The following is a 17,424-nucleotide window of genomic DNA, read 5'->3' on the forward strand; positions in this document are numbered from 1 at the left end:
AATAAATTATATTGTCACAAATGGGAATATGGGAAAAGAAGCCAGTCACAGTTTAGACAATTAGGGATGGTTTGAAATAGGTCTTAGATTATTGAATTTCAATAAGACTTTGGAAAATACTGTCTTTATTTAGGTGCCGTATGCCTGTCTCTGCAGATGAAAAAGCTACTGAAAGGAGTCGAAAGGTATTTGCAGTATATTTAATGATAATTGCTCATTTAATAAAATTGATAACATTTGTCCTTACAGGTAAAACACATTAATTATGACTTATTTTAGGGCTGTTTTTACCAATGAATTAATATAATCAGCTTTTCCCCCCTCTTAATGAAATTACACTACTACTGTTTTTTTCCCCTAATTCTCCCTCCAGCCCCACCTAGTTGATAGAATAATTTAGAGGAATTAAAATGGGCATGGAATTTGTGAAACTTGATTTGCTTATATGAAAACTAATTGTATAATGTAATGATGTGATGTGAAATAGGCTAGCATTCTTTCTTACCTAGACTCCTGATTTTTCCAGTGACCTAAAAAATTACTTGTTATCTGAAATAATGGCTAGCAATTCAGGGAGCAATGAGATTATAAATTTTCTTTGATATTCTTAATATATTGTGTAGGATGTCATGGTACTGTGATTAAGCAAGATTTTCTCTTTATCCTTACTTAACACTGTGGAAGAATTAATTTCAATTTTGAAAAATGTGTAAGTACAAATTACAGATTGGGAGGTAAAAGAAGGAAGAAGAAATAAAGGATATGAATACTGATACCCTCGTTTTACAGACACTGTCTATTGTGGATGAAATGAGAAATGGAGATAGAATTATATTCTGGTTGTAAAGGGATCAATAGAAGAACTAAATGATTTATCTGTATTGGGAAGATGGGATGGTGAGATATAAGAGAGTGGTGAACTGAATTCTTTTCTGTATCAGATCAGATCAGATCAGTCGCTCAGTCGTGTCCAACTCTTTGCGACCCCATGAATTGCAGCACGCCAGGCCTCCCTGTCTTATCACCAACTCCCGGAGTTCACTCAAACTCAACGTCCATCGAGTCGGTGATGCCATCCAGCCATCTCATCCTCTGTTGTCCCCTTCTCCTCCTGCCCCCAATCCCTCCCAGCATCTGAGTTTTTCCAGTGAGTCAACTCTTTGCATGAGGTGGCCAAAGTACTGGAGTTTCAGCTTTAGCATCATTGCTTCCAAAGAACACCCAGGACTGATCTTCTTTAGAATGGACTGGTTGGATCTCCTTGCAGTCCAAGTGATTCTAGGGACTCTTTTCTGCATAGCAGGAAGTAAATAGTTAAAAATACTGTTTTTAACTTAGGATATAGACTTAAGCAGAAAAAGCAACTCAAAGAATAAAAGTGGTTGTTTCTGAGGATCCAGGTATAGGTACAAGGCACAGTTGCTTTCCATTATAAGCTCTTTGCATTTTTATATTTTAAACCCGGTATGCATCTACTGCTTCTTTAAATGATTTAAAAATAGAGTTAGAATAAATGAGAGAGAAAGGAAGCCTAAGGCATCCTGAAAGTTGAGGAGGACTTTCCTGGAAAATGTGAAGGTTTGTATTTAATTGTTAAGTCATAAAGGAGGGTGGAAAGGGGTAGGTGTAGGCAGCAACCTGTGTAATGACAGGGAGCTGTGGGATTATAGAGTACTTAGGAAATTTACAGCACTTTGGAATGGTTGGAGACAACAGTGATTTAGGAAGAGTGGCAGTTGATCCTTTCCCAAATTGTAAAGGGTCTTATAGTATTTAAAAAAAAATTTTAAACTTGTTTTCCACTAGTCAAGTTTTTCATGTAATTTGTGTCATAAAAACAACTCTCAATAATAAATTATACACATAAGCTTTTTTCTCAATCCCTCATTTGAAAACTGTTGATATTTGAGCTGAGAAGTGATATCAGATTAGCATGTTTTAGAATTTACACTGTTGATTTGGTGAACTTCCCTGGTGGCTCAGACGGTAAAGCGTCTGTCTACAATGCGGGAGACCCTGGTTCAAGCCCTGGGTTGGGAAGATCTCCTGGAGAAGGAAATGGCAATCCACTCCAGTACTATTGCCTGGAAAATCCCATGGACAGAGGAGCCTGGTAGGCTAGTCTATGGGGTCACAAAGAGTCGGACACGACTGAGCGACTTCACTTTTACTTTCACTGTTGATTTGGAGAAAAGAAAGACTGGTAGTAAGAGGACCAACTGAGAGGCTATTAAGATACTCTAGGCAGAAGATGGTTGGTGTTTGATATAGAACAGTGCCATTGGTGTGGTGAAAAAGTGGATAGATGTGAAAGATACTTAGGAGGCAATCTTTTGTTTGGATAGGCTGCACAAGTTCCTCTAAAGCTAAAACCTGATTGTTGGAGTGAAAAACTACAGAAAGAAGCAGAAGCTTTTGCGTATTATCGCCGGACACACACTGCCAATGAACGCCGCCGCCGTGGTGAAATGAGAGATCTCTTTGAGAAGTTGAAGATCACATTGGGGTTACTTCATTCTTCCAAGGTTTCCAAAAGTCTCATTCTTACTAGGGTAAGTCTGTGTAAATGACAGACAAATAAGACTTGACTAAGAGAATCTTCTTTAGATACATAAAAGGAAAAGGAAGAAAGTTGAAATAGAGCTTGTGTTTATCATTTGAATGTAGACTAGTGAGTGTCCAATAAATCCCTTTGGAAGAAAATCCTTATGTTAATCAGAGTTGCTTTTCATTGAAAGTCAGATTCTGAACCAGCAGAGTTAATTATTCATTTTGAAAATAAAGTTAGAAACTGATAAACTCTGTTTACAACAATTTCTGTAAACTATTGTTCTCCATAGCACTTAGAAAAGTTTGTCATGGTGAAAGACACAAGACAACTACTATTTTGACAAAAATTTTAATGGTTGACAGTCACTTTAAAGGAAACTGTAGTATTCAAGCTAACAGAAATTTTAATTTTGTCATGTAGAATAATAGCTAAGGTAATTTTGTTTCAATTGCTTATAATTAAAGGTTGGAAGTGTATAAGGCAAGCATTTTATCCCTCTAGAACAAGGTGGTTTCAACCAGATTTTGCTTAGAGTAGGAGTTGATTTTAAAGTTGATTATTAAAATCTAAGCAGAGTAAAATGTTTTGTATCTCCTTGCAGTAGTGAAAATACCACTCAGTGGTGCTCTTCGTAAATAATCACTTTCCCTAGAAGTAGAAACCAGAAAAGCCTCCTTTTTGAAATTGACTTTTTTTTTCCACTTGTATACTTTATTATTTAAATTTTTATTAGAATATAGTTGATTTACAATGTTGTGTTAGTATGTTAGTTAGCTGTGTTAGTGAACCAGTTATACATATACATTGTTGTTGTTTAGTCCCTAAGTTGTTTCTGACTCTTTGCGACCCCATGGACTATAGCTCGCCAGGCTCCTCTGTCTGTGGGATTTCCCAGGCAAGAATACTAGAGTGGGTTGCCATCTCCTTCTCAAGGGAAACTTCCCAACCCACAGATCCAGTCTGTGTCTCCTGCGTTGGCAGACAGATTCTTTACCACTGAGCCACCAGGGAAGCCCATACATACATATGTAGGTACATCCACTCTATTTTAGATTCTTTTCCTGTACAGGCTGTTACAGAGTATTGAATAAGGTAGCCTGTGCTATAAATGGTAGGTTCTTATTAGTTAACTGTTTTATATATAGTAGCATGTATATGTCAGTCCCAGTCTTCCAGTTTATTATACCTCCTACCTGTTTCCCCAGTGGTAACCATAAGTTTGTAAAACAATAAAAATGGTTTTAAATGACATTATAAAGTTCTCTAAAATATTAGATTTAAAAGTTTTTATTAAAGAAATTTGTGTAGACCTCACCTGTTTTTCAGAAAAAGAAAATTGATGGACATGATATTGTTATTTCTCTTCTAGGCATTCAGTGAAATTCAGGGGCTAACAGATCAGGCAGACAAGTTGATAGGACAGAAGAATCTCCTGACTCGCAAACGGAATATTTTGATACGGAAAGTATCATCACTTTCAGGTGAGATAATGGTGAATGATCTCTGGTAAAGGTCATAAATACTCTCCCACATGCGTGTGCTCTTTCTCTCTCCCCCTCCCCCATGCGCTCCTCCACTCTCTTCCCTTCAAGTCTTTGGGTTGGCATGCCCTCACGCTTCAAGGATGGATTCTCCTGCTATCTTCTAAATAAAATAGAGCTGTAACACTGATTTGCCTAAGAGCTATAACACGGTTTGTCCAAGACCCAAGAGCTGTGACGCGCTGAGGGCTTTAATGTCCGTTGCTCCAGATCGTTGGGACAAGACAAAGAACCGAGGAACATACACTCACGTGACATCTATGGTGCTGTGACTCGGATTTAACCTGGCTGAAACAACCTCCACGTGGAAGAGGCCAAGCACAGCCGGAGCCCAACTTAGTGAAGCTCCCATGGTAGAGGTGGAACACGAAGAAAATCCAGCACGGGGGAATGCCCATCGTGCTAGAAACCGGGACAGCGGAAAGCCCACGCGGCCCAGTCTCAGATCCCAGAAGACCTCCAGTTAAGATTACGATGGTTTCACATCAAGATAATGGTTCCAGCTACTCTTTGGAACAGATCCTGTGGGGATAACAACAGAGGTCACCCTGGGGCCTCTGAATGAGACAGTACGAGAGCTCCATGACCCCAGCTAGGTAGGGTCTATGAGCCCCGTGCCAGCCTGAAGAAGCTGCAGAAGACAGACCTTCGCCCTTCAGCCTCCCAATAAGGATTTTGGGGGTTCATGTCTCTCAAAAAAAAAAGGTCATAAATAACAGCTTTAGTAAGGAAAATCCTTAGTAGATCTTTCAAATACTACTTCATTTGAGTCTTGGTTCCCAGAATTACCAGGAGAATTGTCTTTTGACTGGGTGGGACTTTTTTTTTTTTTTTTTCAATTATAGTCACTTTTGACTGCCATGTTTTTGGGGATATAGTTAAATCAACTGGACTCTACTTCTCATTATTATGTGGGGTCTTATAGAGTGTGACAGTTTATTCCCTCTCAACCTATAGGTAAGACAGAAGAAGTGGTCCTGAAGAAGCTAGAGTATATTTATGCAAAACAACAAGCATTAGAGGCACAAAAGAGAAAGAAGAAGATGGGATCAGATGAGTTTGCTGTGTCTCCCAGAACTAGCAAACAGCAGGAAGGAGCTCCTGCATCATCTGTAGATCTCGGACAGATGTTTATAAATAACAGGAAGGGGAAGCCTTTGATTCTTTCCAGAAGAAAAGACCAGGCCACAGGTAGGAGGGACATTTCTTTGCTTTCCTTGATGCAGATGAACATTCAGTTTAGATTAAAGGACTGAACATCTTGGCCATAATTTTAGTTTTAATTAGATGAAAGATGAGTTGTATTAAAAGCAGAATATTAACTACATTAGATTTCATTTTCTAGCTTTACACACTCAAGCAAATCCTAATAAGTTATCCGTCATGGTAACATATAAGACTTATTTCTGGTAGGAGTTTATTTTTGGTAACCAAGCTCTTTTTAATCAGATTGCAGTCTGTCAGTGAATTGCTATATAGGAACAAAGTAAATTGGTTTTGATTTCTTACTCTGTCCTATATGATTTTGAAGGTGAGGCTATGTTACATTACTATGTTTACATTACTTGCTTATATCCTCTGAAAATGGTATATCCTTTTCTTCTCTTTTACTCTTTGGATAGCCACGTGTAGCAACCAAGGAAATCTGGTTTGTTATATCAGCTAAGAAGGTGGTGATGTATACTAAAATATGAGTTAGTTTTCACATTGCACATTCAAGTGATGTTGTTGCTAAATAAGTAAGGACTTTAGTGACCATCTAGTCCAGTCACCTTATTTTACAGATGGAAAAACTGAGGTCTAAAAACTTGAAGTAATTTCTTAGAGGTTTATAGGAAAGCAAACCTAGGGATAAAATAGTGTGTACCTTCATCCTGCTTCACCAGCAAGACCATCAGAAGCATTCCATTGAAAAAGTGGTTCCGTAGCTCTGTTTCTCAGCAAAAATAAAATTCTGTCCTTTAAGAGAATCAGTGGATAGGTAACCATTACTGAAAAGTCATTCAAAAAGTAAATTGCAAGTTGAGGTTCCCCAACAAATTTGAAATGTCTTGCTTTTTAAGTCAGAGTGTGGTTTTAGGCATGTCTCCTACATTCCTAGACTGTACACTAGCATTAATTGAAGATCGTTTATCCTTAACTAATTTCTGATCTTCTTTACAGAAAATACCTCACCCTCTAATACTCCACACACCTCTGCCAACATTGTGATGACTCCACAAGGGCAGTTGCTCACTTTGAAAGGTCCCCTATTCTCAGGACCAGTGGTTACTGTTTCTCCTGCTCTCTTAGAAACAGATCTGAAACCTCAAGTTGCCAGTAGTGCTGTGGCTCAATCAGGTATTGTCTTAAGTGTTGTCTTCAATGGGTGGTGTAAGAGTTATCTCTGGTATCTCAAAGTGATGGAGAAAGCCTTTGAATATATTCTGTAGTAATAAAGAGCCATTGTATTCAAGTCTGTATGAGAGGGGTCTCTTTGTTACCTGTTTGGCTCTACCTGTGATATCGATTGGTCTTTTTTTACCTGGTGATGGGAACTATTTTGTGATCTCTCCTAATTTCTAATTGTGTGGTAAGTTGCTTCAGTTGTGCCCAACTCTTTGTGACCCTATGAAGTGTGGCTCTCCAGGCTCCTCTGTCCATGGGATTCTCCAGGCAAGAATACTGAAGTGGGTTGCCATGCCCTCCTCCAGATCTTTCCTACCCAAGGATCAAATCCTTCTCTCTTGTGTCTCCTGCATTGGCAGGAGGGTTCTTCAACCCTGGCTCCACCTGGGAAGCCCAGTTTCTAATTAGGGAAAGAATTTAAAAGATGTGAAAATAAAAGGAATATGAGGAGTCATTCTCATAGCCTTTGGTGTTGATAAATATGTTTCAGTTTTGTGTTGTACTCAAAGATGGTGCACTCCTACATTACTAGCCTGATAAAGTTGGAGCACCCTTTCTTTTGGCAATGAGGAGTTGAGTTGAAAAGGAAATTTTACTTTGATGATTTAGGTTTTACAAACCTTAATTTCTGTTAAGGTAAAAGGGCATCTTTACCAATACTAACACTGCTAAACCCAGTCTGGAGGAGTCATCTTCCTAGAGTGCTGCCTTTAGGGCTTCATCTTTCTGTCAGAGTAGCAGTTATTGGGTGAGCAGAGTCAAGATGCGTGTCTGCCTCAGGACAAAAAGATAAACTTGGGGAGCATTTATATAAAAAATATTAAATAGGACTTCTATTAATGATGGAATATCAGTGTGTCTTTTGGTTTAATTTTACCTATTTTCTTGTTAGGCTAACTCTAATTTGAAAAACTAGTATTTCCTTTCATCTTCTTGCTAAAAGTAGATGGTGAAAATTTAACTCCTTTGAGATGGTTATTGGGTATGAATGGGAGAGAGTGCTTACCACTATAGATAAATGAGTTTTTTTTTTCTTCCCTAGAAAATGACGACTTATTTATGATGCCAAGAATTGTTAATGTGACATCATTGGCAACAGAGGGAGGTTTGGTAGATATGAGTGGCAGCAAATACCCCCATGAAGTTCCTGATGGCAAGCCACCTGACCACCTGAAAAACACTGTCAGGAGTGAGGATAACTCCTGTGAAGACTTGGGTAGAATCTCTTCCAGAGGCAACCATAGAGATGTCAGAATGGCACTGGGTACAGCACAGGTTTATCTGTCACATAAAGATTCTGGTTGTCCACAAATGGTTGATGTTTCCAGTATGCAAGAAGCACAAGAATTCTTACCCAAAAAGATTTCTGGTGATACCAGAGGGAGTCAGCATAAATGGAAAGAGAGTGAATCAAGACGGGAGAGACTGAAGACAAAGGAGTCTCCATTTCATAAATTAAAGATAAAAGATCTCAAAGACTCAAGCATAGAGATGGAATTGAGAAAGGTAGCATCAGCTATAGAGGAAGCAGCATTGGATCCCAGTGAACTGCTAACTAGTATGGAAGATGAGGATGATACTGATGAGACACTGACATCTCTGCTCAATGAGATTGCCTTTCTTAATCAGCAGTTAAATGATGACTCTGTTAGCCTGGCTGAACTGCCTAGCTCTCTGGATACAGAGTTCCCAGGGGATGCTCGCCGGGCTTTTATCAGTAAGCTTCCTCCTGGGAACAGAGCAACTTTCCAGGTTGGCCACTTGGGAACTGGTCTGAAGGAATTGCCTGATGTGCAAGGGGAGAGGGACTCTGTCAGCCCCCTCCTCTTGCACTTGGAAGATGATGACTTTTCTGAAAGTGAAAAGCAACTTGCAGAACCAGCCTCTGAACCAGATGTGCTGAAGATTGTCATTGACTCTGAGATAAAGGACTCCCTCGTTCCCCAGAGGAAACCAGGGGATGAAGGGAAGAATGCTTCTGGCATCCCTGCTGAGCCTGAAAGCATGTCCTCACCCCCCATTCTCCACATGAAGGGTGGCCTGGAGAACAGCAGCGCAGACACCTTGTGGAGGCCCATGCCAAAGCTGGCACCTCTAGGTTTAAAAGTAGCTAATCCTTCCAGTGATACAGAGGGTCAGAGTCTCAAGGTGATGCCTTGTTTGGCACCTGTAGCTGCCAAAGTTGGGTCTGTTGGACACAAAATGAACTTAACAGGGAATGATCAGGAATGCCGGGAGAGCAAGGTGATGCCTACATTGGCACCTGTTGTGGCCAAACTGGGCAACACTGGGGCCTCGCCAAGTTCTGCAGGGAAATGAACTTAGTTGTTCTCAGGCAGAAGCCAGGCTGTGAGGGGAAACCTCCTTTCTCTGCAGGCACCTGTTTGTGTCATGGAACTGTGATCCTTGACTTTGAAATGTGGTGAATGATGGTAGAGAAAGGGGGTAGGGTGCTGACATCCATATAAGAAATTAACTACTATGAAATTCTGATCATGTTAAAATGTGTTACCTCACTTGTGGTGCTGGGTCTCCTCATCCTCTCCAAGAAGATGTGATCCATTACTGAACACGAGGTGCCCCTCTTACCCAAGGAATTTGTAACAAGACTAGGTCCATAGTGGTTCCTAGTTCTTCCCTCCCAGAGTAGAAGCTGCTTGAGACTTAGGAGTTGCTATGGACTGAACCTTAGTTGATAGCTGTTGTTTTAAGTCTGAAGTCCAAGGAATGTGATGCACTTGTGCAAAGGGATCCAGAAGAGGTAGCTTTTAGTTGGTGTTTCAGAATAGGGGGAGAGAGGATGGGTACCATGGAATACCAAAGTGAAGGACTCAGTATCATTCAACAAAATTTTCTCTTCTTTCATATCCTAAGTAGCTTCCATTCCCTCACCTTTTCAATCAGAGTTATAAATCTAAGCCTTCTGGTAAAGTAGGAATGCTTTTAAAAAAGCTTTTATTACTAAGGTAATCATTTTGAGATGTAAAAATTTAACTAGTTCTCCCTTACTGTGTTTGGGTGTTGAGAAGACCATTTCATGGTACCAAGGATTTCTACCTTGAATGTGTTTTTTGGAGGTAGACATACAGGGAGCCCTTCCCCTTTCACAAATCACATCACTCAAGAGACATGTAAAATGATAAGCATTCCCTCCCCATACCAGACAGTGGCCAAAAAAAAAAAAAAAACAAACAACTGTGGGGCTGGGTATTTCACAAATCAAGCCAGCCTCCTGGTGCTTGGAGGTTTCATTCACTGTTACCTGCACAGGATGTAAAGAAAAGAAAAGTCACAGTAGGCACTCTTTACCAGGGAAATAAGGCAGTATTTGAATCACAAGATATATTTTTTATTATCTGCTACCATGGATTCAATGATCTGTAGAGCTTTTTCACTCATTAGCTGTCAGGGTATGAAGGTCTGACAGCCTGTAAAGATAAAGATATTTATATTTTTGTATAGTTGTTTTCATAGATTTCTCAAAGGCTGAAGTTTTCAACCTAGAAGATGAGATTTGTATTGAGTATAGAAATGATGTTTCCTATCTAGTTTGTAAATAATCATGGTGCACTTGAGGGGTCTCTTGGAAACTCCTGGGGGCAAGAATCACTATTCTGAAAATGTATAGACTGGGATTTAGCTGCTGCATTTTGCCTTTCTTAAATAATTATATTTTGGAATGTAATCCCTGTTCTGTCTTCATTGACAGGATTTGCTTGTGTTGTGAAACAATAACACAAGAGCTTCCAGTGCCTGGGCTGTGCCTCGGCAGTGCTGTTTCTTCTACATCCCCTGCCTTCTTTATCCCAAATCCCACTCAGCATATCTTCAGAACTAGGTTATGAAACCAACTTTGGAATGGTCCTAGCCAGCTAGTGAACTATTAGCTCCGTGGTTAGTTCCCTTTCTAGTAACTCTGGTAATAAACAGATTGAAAAGGGTGGGAAAGTTTCCTCTGCGAATTGCACCGGGAACACATTCTTTGTTGGTTTTTTTTTTTATGCTACTTGCCTTTCTTGACCTCCTCATCAGCCTCCAGCCTTTCCACCTCTAAAGGTTACTGAAGGAGCTTGAAGTAGGTGATGAGTGCCCCTCAGCTTCTCATTATCCCTCCCACTTCTCTTTACCCAGGAGATTTCATTCAATGCCTTAGCCAAGGAATCCAGCACCTGTCTTCCCTGCTAATAACTGTCCTTGGAGATGCTAGTAGTTTAATCCAGGTATAGCAGTTTCCCATTATTTCTTTGCTTGTCTTGTCCTCGTGTTCCCTCCTGACTTTCCAAGGCTCTTAAAGCTTTTGAGGGTCAGCCAAGGAGCAGGCAAGTGAGCGAGTAATCCTCAGGAAAAGAAGGACCATTCTGCTTCTGAACACTGTTCCCTTTTTTAGAAGAAAATAGACAAATAGGTAGTATTCATTTCTTGATGGAAAGATATTTGACTGTTTATGGAAGATGTCCAGAGATAGAAATGAGAGATGATCCAGTGTGTTCAAGGAAGGCTGCAGATGTCATTATTAACTGCCGCCTCCCCCCGCCCCCCCATAATGGTGTTTGCAAGACCTCTTAGAACTAGGGAGTTGTTAGGGCTAATTTGAGGAGGGCTCAGTCTTAAGAACAGTCCTACAGTCTTGAAAGAAATCTAAAGATCTCCAAAAACTCCAACCCTTTAAACCTTATCCCAGGAGAAACTGATCTATGAAAATTCATGTGTGACTATGAAAGATGTAGTTGAGTGAAGAGTTGAGGAATTGGGAAGATAGTGAGCTCTCACCCTAACTATAAGAAGCATGATCTCAGTAGACCAATAATTCGCCTTTTTATACATCTGTAAATAAATGGAATGTTTTTAAGAATATAATTATGTCAGATTTAGCTTTTTCTTTTATATATTAAATATATATCTTTCTTTCTCTGCTTTTGAAAAATGACTATTTTTTTAGAAACCTAAGAACAGAAGAAGTTTGGTCAGTGGGAGAATGTATAAACTTGAAATAAATCAGTTACAATAATTAAAGCAGGACTTGGTGTTGCTAGGTTTGTGCTGAGTTGTAATAGAGAATTCTGATGCTCTGAGACATCTGGGAGGGGTTCCACTGAAGGAGTTTAATCATAGGAATTCTTACTGTTTTCAAAGTTTCTGACATGCCATTTGGGGGAGGTTTTTGGTATTCTAATCTTTGCAGCATGTTTTACATGGAGAATTTGAAATTTCATACAACTTGATGGCAAGTATTTGTCTCAAGAAGTCATTCTACAGTGAAGAATGGCTAGCCTCCAGTATCAGTGTGAGCAGGGTATAACATACCTCTTACCCATAGTCTTAGTGGCTAAGGACAATAGATGTTGTTAAAGCAAGCTATAGGTTAACTAGTGTCACAGTTTACAAAAATTTTTATTAAAGGAGTCCTTTAGACACTAAGGTCACTAACAGATCAAGTCCAGTTATATAAACTTCATACATATCACTGTGTGTAATGTTTTTTCCCCAGAATTATGAGATACTAAACAATAGGCCTTTCTATAACAAGTTTGAAACCGTTTTGAACACAGAAGAAAGGCAGACAATCCATATATTATTTGGAGCAGGGTTTAGTAGTATAGATAGTTTTTTCCCTCTGATTATATTAGTTGAGATATTGGAATGATATCAGGTGAATTGAGAGGTAAATGCACTTTGAAGATAGTCTGAAAAATGATGACCCTTATTCCTCACTCTCAGATTAAAACAAAAAACAATGCACAGAGGCACAAAGTAGGCACATTTTCAGATACTTTTATAGAGAATGATTGATAACCAAGAATCAGAATAGATTTATTGCACAGAATTGTTGATTTTTAAGAAAATATAAGGGCATCAGTATTTCATGTTGTGTTATCTCTAATGAAATTTTCCATGAACATGAATTGCTGGGTGCAGAGAAAATTAAAGCTGAGGTATATATAGACTTACTGCCATTTGGAGAAAAAGTAAAATGCTTTTTTGAAATTAAGTTAGAGGGAAATAATTTGATACAACTTTTGAACTGAGGCATAATTGTAGCATACTGTAGCATATGACTGAACTGCTCTACAAAGATATGCTAAGTGCTGATTAATAGGGATGGAAGTGTGTGGAGGGTGAGAAGGCTAAACCGTGGGATGAGTTGAAATTTTGAGACAAACCTAAACTACTAAATTCTGTCATTGTAAACTGTGCTGTTAGATTTTGTTAAATAAGAAAGCAGTCTTGGAAGCACTGTTTTCAGATCCTTCCTGTTTCCAACTGCAAACATTGGTCTCAGCTGTCCCACAGTGCCTTGCATGTAAAGGTGCTCAATAAATATTTGAATTGATGAGCAACTGTTTAGCCTGTTAGTTTTCCAGGATCTTATAACTGCACCTATTTGTATATTAAGCCTAGGGTAAATTTAAAAATCTGATCTAATGATCGTGAAAACAGACAATTGTATACACCTTTCCTAGATGGGAAATTTTAGAATCTGACAACCATGTATACATATTGAGGACATAGACAAGTGAATAAAATGTGAAATAGCATATGAACAATGAAATATATGTTTAAGGGTCAGCTGCATTTTGGAGGGTGGGATAGCAATTATTTGAAGAAAAGTCTATTCACATTGGACCTGGGATGATTATTTTCTGAGCCTACAAGCCTATTTCAGACATTGGTACTTAAAAGTCTACATGGTACATATCCTAGACAGTAAGGTAGGACTCAATTGTGAAGAATTAAAAATATGTGATGTTGATCCTAGATTGGAAGTATCCAGATTCTAGACTTCAGTCTCTTCATTACACTGTTCTCAGTTGGTTTTTGCCAGATCATCTTAGACAGTGAAAGCAGGAGCTTGTATTGTTTCTGTAACTTCAGCTTCAGATGGGAGTAATTTGGGGAACATTTTTCTGAAGAGGATAAACCAAGTAGCTTTGGATAGGAAATGACCAGTGACTTTCCTGGCCATGAGTGGGTAGGTAAGTGAGAAATGATCCAGATAGAATTAAGGACAGCTCTAATGGGTGGAGGTGAGATTTACTAGGGAATGCAGCACACAAGTAAGGACACCAGGTGGCACCCTTTATCAGCAGTACTACATTGATCCTCCACACCCACCCACCCCCACCCCCACCCCCCCGCCCCACGCCCCGCCTGCCGCCGGGGAGGCAAAATAAGACTAGCAAGGAGTAAAAGGAACCAGCCCCCTATTCATACAGTTATGGCTAATGACCCTGACCACCACCTCCAGATTTGAAAATACCATTTTATATTTCATTACCTCTGCAATGCATGGTTGAAAGGAAGGAAAGGTCATTCCTCTGGTAGCTATTGCCAGTTGGTTTTCCAAGAGGTGACTTCCCTGATCTTTGCCTCTGGTAGCTATTGCCAACTGGTCTTCCAAGAAGTGACGTTTATGTCAACTTGTTAGCTTTACAGTTCTCACACAAGTATATACCTGTTCTGCCACTTGGCAGTGCAAGAGCCACTCACAGCCCTAGGTTTAAGAGTTGTTCCCTCTTGCTAACATGTCATCTCCCCCAGGGTTCCCCTAAGGGTCTGGATCAGATAGGAGACACACCAGTGTACTTTCTCTGGAGCCCAACTGTTGGAATAGGTTAACCTTTTTGTAAGGTAGTTTCTCTAGCAACTAGGCAGAAAGGCACCTAGAAAACAAACAGGTTGAAACACGTATTAAGTAATAGGCAACGGTGTTTCTGTGCACACTCTGCCATCCCCCCAACTTCTCCCCCACCCGTGAGCTAGAAAAACTTTTACTATTGAATCTGGTGCCAACAAGCTTGGCAGTGATCTCGCCAAAGTAACAGTATCAAGGAAAAGGTTTCGTGAGTGAGTTTTGACAGGAACATGGAAAATGGCTGGAGCAACTGGTTAACTGGATGAGAATGAGATGGAACATTGGAGGCTAAAGAAAATATGAAACCAGTACGTCTCATCGGCACATTGACCCGACCGCCCCCTTCCCGCCTAAAGCTCTATCCTAGGCTATCAGCTCCTTCCTCTTTCTTCCACCGCGGCCAATCAGGTTGCCTCGTTCAATACACTTCGTAGGGATCGACCTACTCATGAAGAATCATTTCCATGTAGGTCAACGCGCCCGGCAAGCGGCGAGCAGAATTTATTCTAGCCACTTTAAATCCTAGCGCTTAGGAGCAGACTTTATGGCTGTACCCAGTCCTGTAATTCTGAGCTAGGAGTTAGTTTCAGCTCGGTCCCCCGGGCCTATTAAAAGCCAACCATAGTGCCGCTGGGGGCGTGGTTACCGTCCTGTTAGGGTTCTGGGAAGTGCGCTTCTCTGGGGGAACCAGGCCTGATAATACCATAAAAGGCTTGGTTTTCTCAGTTCTGAAGCCGTGTTCTGACGACCTCCCTCTAGGATCCGTAGTCGCGACTGCATTGTGCGGAATCCGTGGTTCCTGAATGCCCAGTCCTCGGCTTCCTAGGCCCTTTCCTGGGCCCCGCCCCCGTAAGCCGTACTCTTCCACTCTGGGAACGCCCCCGTGCGTAAAGGCCACGCCCCCTCGCCTCCGCTCCTCCTACCCAGCTGGTGGCTGAGCCCAGACGGTAGTTCGCGTTTTGAGCCGCTCGTGCCACCATAGCTGCTTCTGCCGCTGCCGCAGCGGAGCTGAAATCGCTGAGCGCGATGCCTGAGGGCGCTGCGAGCCGGGCGGCCCTCGCGCCCGGGGGCTGGTGAGGCTGGGCCCGGGCGGGGGCGCTGGCGAGTAGCAGGGGCTTCTGAGGGAGCGAAAAGTGAAAGATCTAGGGCTCCCGTGGCGGCCTGAGAGCGAGCTCGGGAGGGTCGTGGGTGGGGGAGGGAGGCCCCCGTGGCAGAACGAGTTGCAGGGCCAAGACGAGCCCCGCCGGGCTGAGTGTCCCTGCGGCCGCCGGCGCAGGTGCTCACGACCGCTGCGGGACTCCTTGGTAGCCTCGGGGTCCTCCTCCTCTAGACGCTGCTGTTGCCATGAAAACAGTTGGGAGTTAACGGGAATCGGACCAGTCACTAGCCCTTCTAGGGTCCATCTTATCCTTTTAGTTGAACGCCTCTGGCAGGTGTGGGCCTGGCATTTCTTCGCAGCTCAGGCTTTTTAACGCCCCCTTTCCCTGAGTCTGTCCTTAAGGCGTTTTAAGAAACCGCGCAGGGCTTGAAGGTGGGAATGAGGCTAAGGGAGAGAGCAGTTACCTAGAGATACGAGCTGCAGGCACGGCTTAGGCAGAAGGTAAGGTGGCCTCTACCATCTCAGGTCAGTAAGAGGGCATACCGGCAGGGCCTGTGGAGTGGGAAAGCATTGCCGCTGTTGAGGCAAGTCTCAGGATTGGGCCAGGAGCTGTCCCGGGGGCTCCTCATCATGATGGCTGTGGAGGGGTCAACCATTACCAGCCGGATCAAGAACCTTCTGCGATCCCCGTCCATCAAATTACGCAGGAGTAAGGCAGGAAACCGGCGAGAAGACCTCAGCTCCAAGGTGAGTCCTGGTATTGGAAGCCAGCCCTTCCCGTCGCACCTCTCCCTTCCCCTTCTCTGCTCCACGTACATCTTTTACCTTACTCTTTCTGGGGAAAGAGGAGAACGAGAAGCTCCTGGTGGCTCTACAGGACCATCTCTGCGCTCAAGAAAGTCATGATTTAGTTACAAGGTAAGGGGAAGAGAGCCGCATGGGCGAGCATGCTGAGATTCATCCGCGAAGAGCATGAGGAAGGCAACAGGAGGGTTCAGTTGTGGCCTCACTACAAACTAAGTCTGTGCTTGGGGAAGCCAGTTGATATGCTGACTCGGTTTTCCTTCTTGGAAGAAGGTAGTCGGACCACGTATCCTGTGAAGGGCTGAGCTACCACAAGCGTTAAGTGTCACAGCTGGGTTTCTGTAAGACAGTGGTACCAGAAATATGCTAAAACACCTAGTCAGAGGAATTGGCTTGGTAAATGCTCTTCCCTGGGGTCAAAACAAATTTACTTGTCTATTCAAGAGACCTGAATTAATTTAACTGGAGTTTCTTGGCTTTTTAGAAAAGGTAACATACAAAGGGCCAAGTATTTGCCAGCCAAGCAAATTCTGGTTTGCCGCTGAACACTGCTCATCTCATTCACTATATCCCACCCTACTGCAGAAGTTCTCCAGAAACCAAGTCCCCTTCCATCCCCTCACTTGTTTGAGTGGTGGTGTTTATGCTTTCTTCAACTTCATAGAGCCCCACAAGTTTGGGAGTATACAAAAGCTGACTAAATTTATTTAATCCCTGAGGGAACATGGGGCCTTGTTCCCACAGGATCAGATTAGACTTTTGTGTCATATTAGCAGCCTGTAAACACAGTGGCCTTGTGTGGTGCAGGGTTGCTACAGGGAGAGGCATTTGAGACAAGCAGCATTTTACTGCCTTGCCTGCATCTCTTCAGAGATGAGTAAACCCCGTGAGAAATGATTTGGAATGCTAATGTACAGCATGACAGAGTTCTGGGAGGGCTTAACTCAGATCCCTGTCCCTTAGCGAAAGCTTACTTGGCTTTGGTCACAAATGACCACCTTTCCTGTATATTCTTTCAGCAGGAATCATAATTGGCCACAAGGTTCCATGGCTGTGGAGAGAGTGACTTTTCCAGGGGCCCTCATTGATCGTTGTTCATAATCTCCAAAGGCAGGAGAATGAGCCTGAAACATAGACAACTGTCTTAGATTTGGCTCTGTTCACTTGTTTGTTGTGTTGGATCATTCTTGGTCTTGGAGGCTCTCGTATTCCTGGCTGGTTACTTGGCAGTGACCGGCACTGTTAGAGCCATCTTCTTGTATCTTTGGCCTCTTTTTCTAACCCAGAATGATACAGGTAATAGAAATGTATGGTGGGATTTTAGTCTTCGGTATTCGTACTTATTGTAATTTTGGTCTGGAATCCAGAAGGTATGGTCACCATTCTTTAAAATTTACCATGTCATTGA

At 41.9% G+C, this 17,424-nt stretch overlaps 2 protein-coding genes across 3 annotated transcripts in view; both read left to right on the forward strand.

The window, feature by feature from the left end:
- The window catches only part of MGA (MAX dimerization protein MGA), a 147,045-nt gene extending 137,855 nt beyond the window's left edge, over window positions 1–9,190 (forward strand). The window contains exons 19-24 of the mRNA XM_052647402.1: window positions 134–185; window positions 2,346–2,552; window positions 3,921–4,032; window positions 5,050–5,283; window positions 6,256–6,432; window positions 7,523–9,190. Of these exons, the coding sequence (XP_052503362.1) occupies window positions 134–185; window positions 2,346–2,552; window positions 3,921–4,032; window positions 5,050–5,283; window positions 6,256–6,432; window positions 7,523–8,799 (2,059 nt within the window). The 3' untranslated portion in view covers window positions 8,800–9,190. The remainder of the gene's footprint in view (window positions 1–133; window positions 186–2,345; window positions 2,553–3,920; window positions 4,033–5,049; window positions 5,284–6,255; window positions 6,433–7,522) is intronic.
- Window positions 9,191–15,118: 5,928 nt separating this feature from the next.
- Window positions 15,119–17,424, forward strand: part of MAPKBP1 (mitogen-activated protein kinase binding protein 1) — a 51,572-nt gene continuing 49,266 nt past the window's right edge. For both annotated transcript variants that reach the window (XM_052646133.1, XM_052646134.1), the window contains exons 1-2: window positions 15,119–15,186; window positions 15,738–15,959. In XM_052646133.1, coding sequence (XP_052502093.1) covers window positions 15,843–15,959 — 117 coding nt within the window. In that variant the 5' untranslated portion in view covers window positions 15,119–15,186; window positions 15,738–15,842. The remainder of the gene's footprint in view (window positions 15,187–15,737; window positions 15,960–17,424) is intronic.

The sequence above is a fragment of the Budorcas taxicolor genome, chromosome 10, assembly GCF_023091745.1.
Source record: "Budorcas taxicolor isolate Tak-1 chromosome 10, Takin1.1, whole genome shotgun sequence".
NCBI lineage: Eukaryota > Metazoa > Chordata > Mammalia > Artiodactyla > Bovidae > Budorcas > Budorcas taxicolor.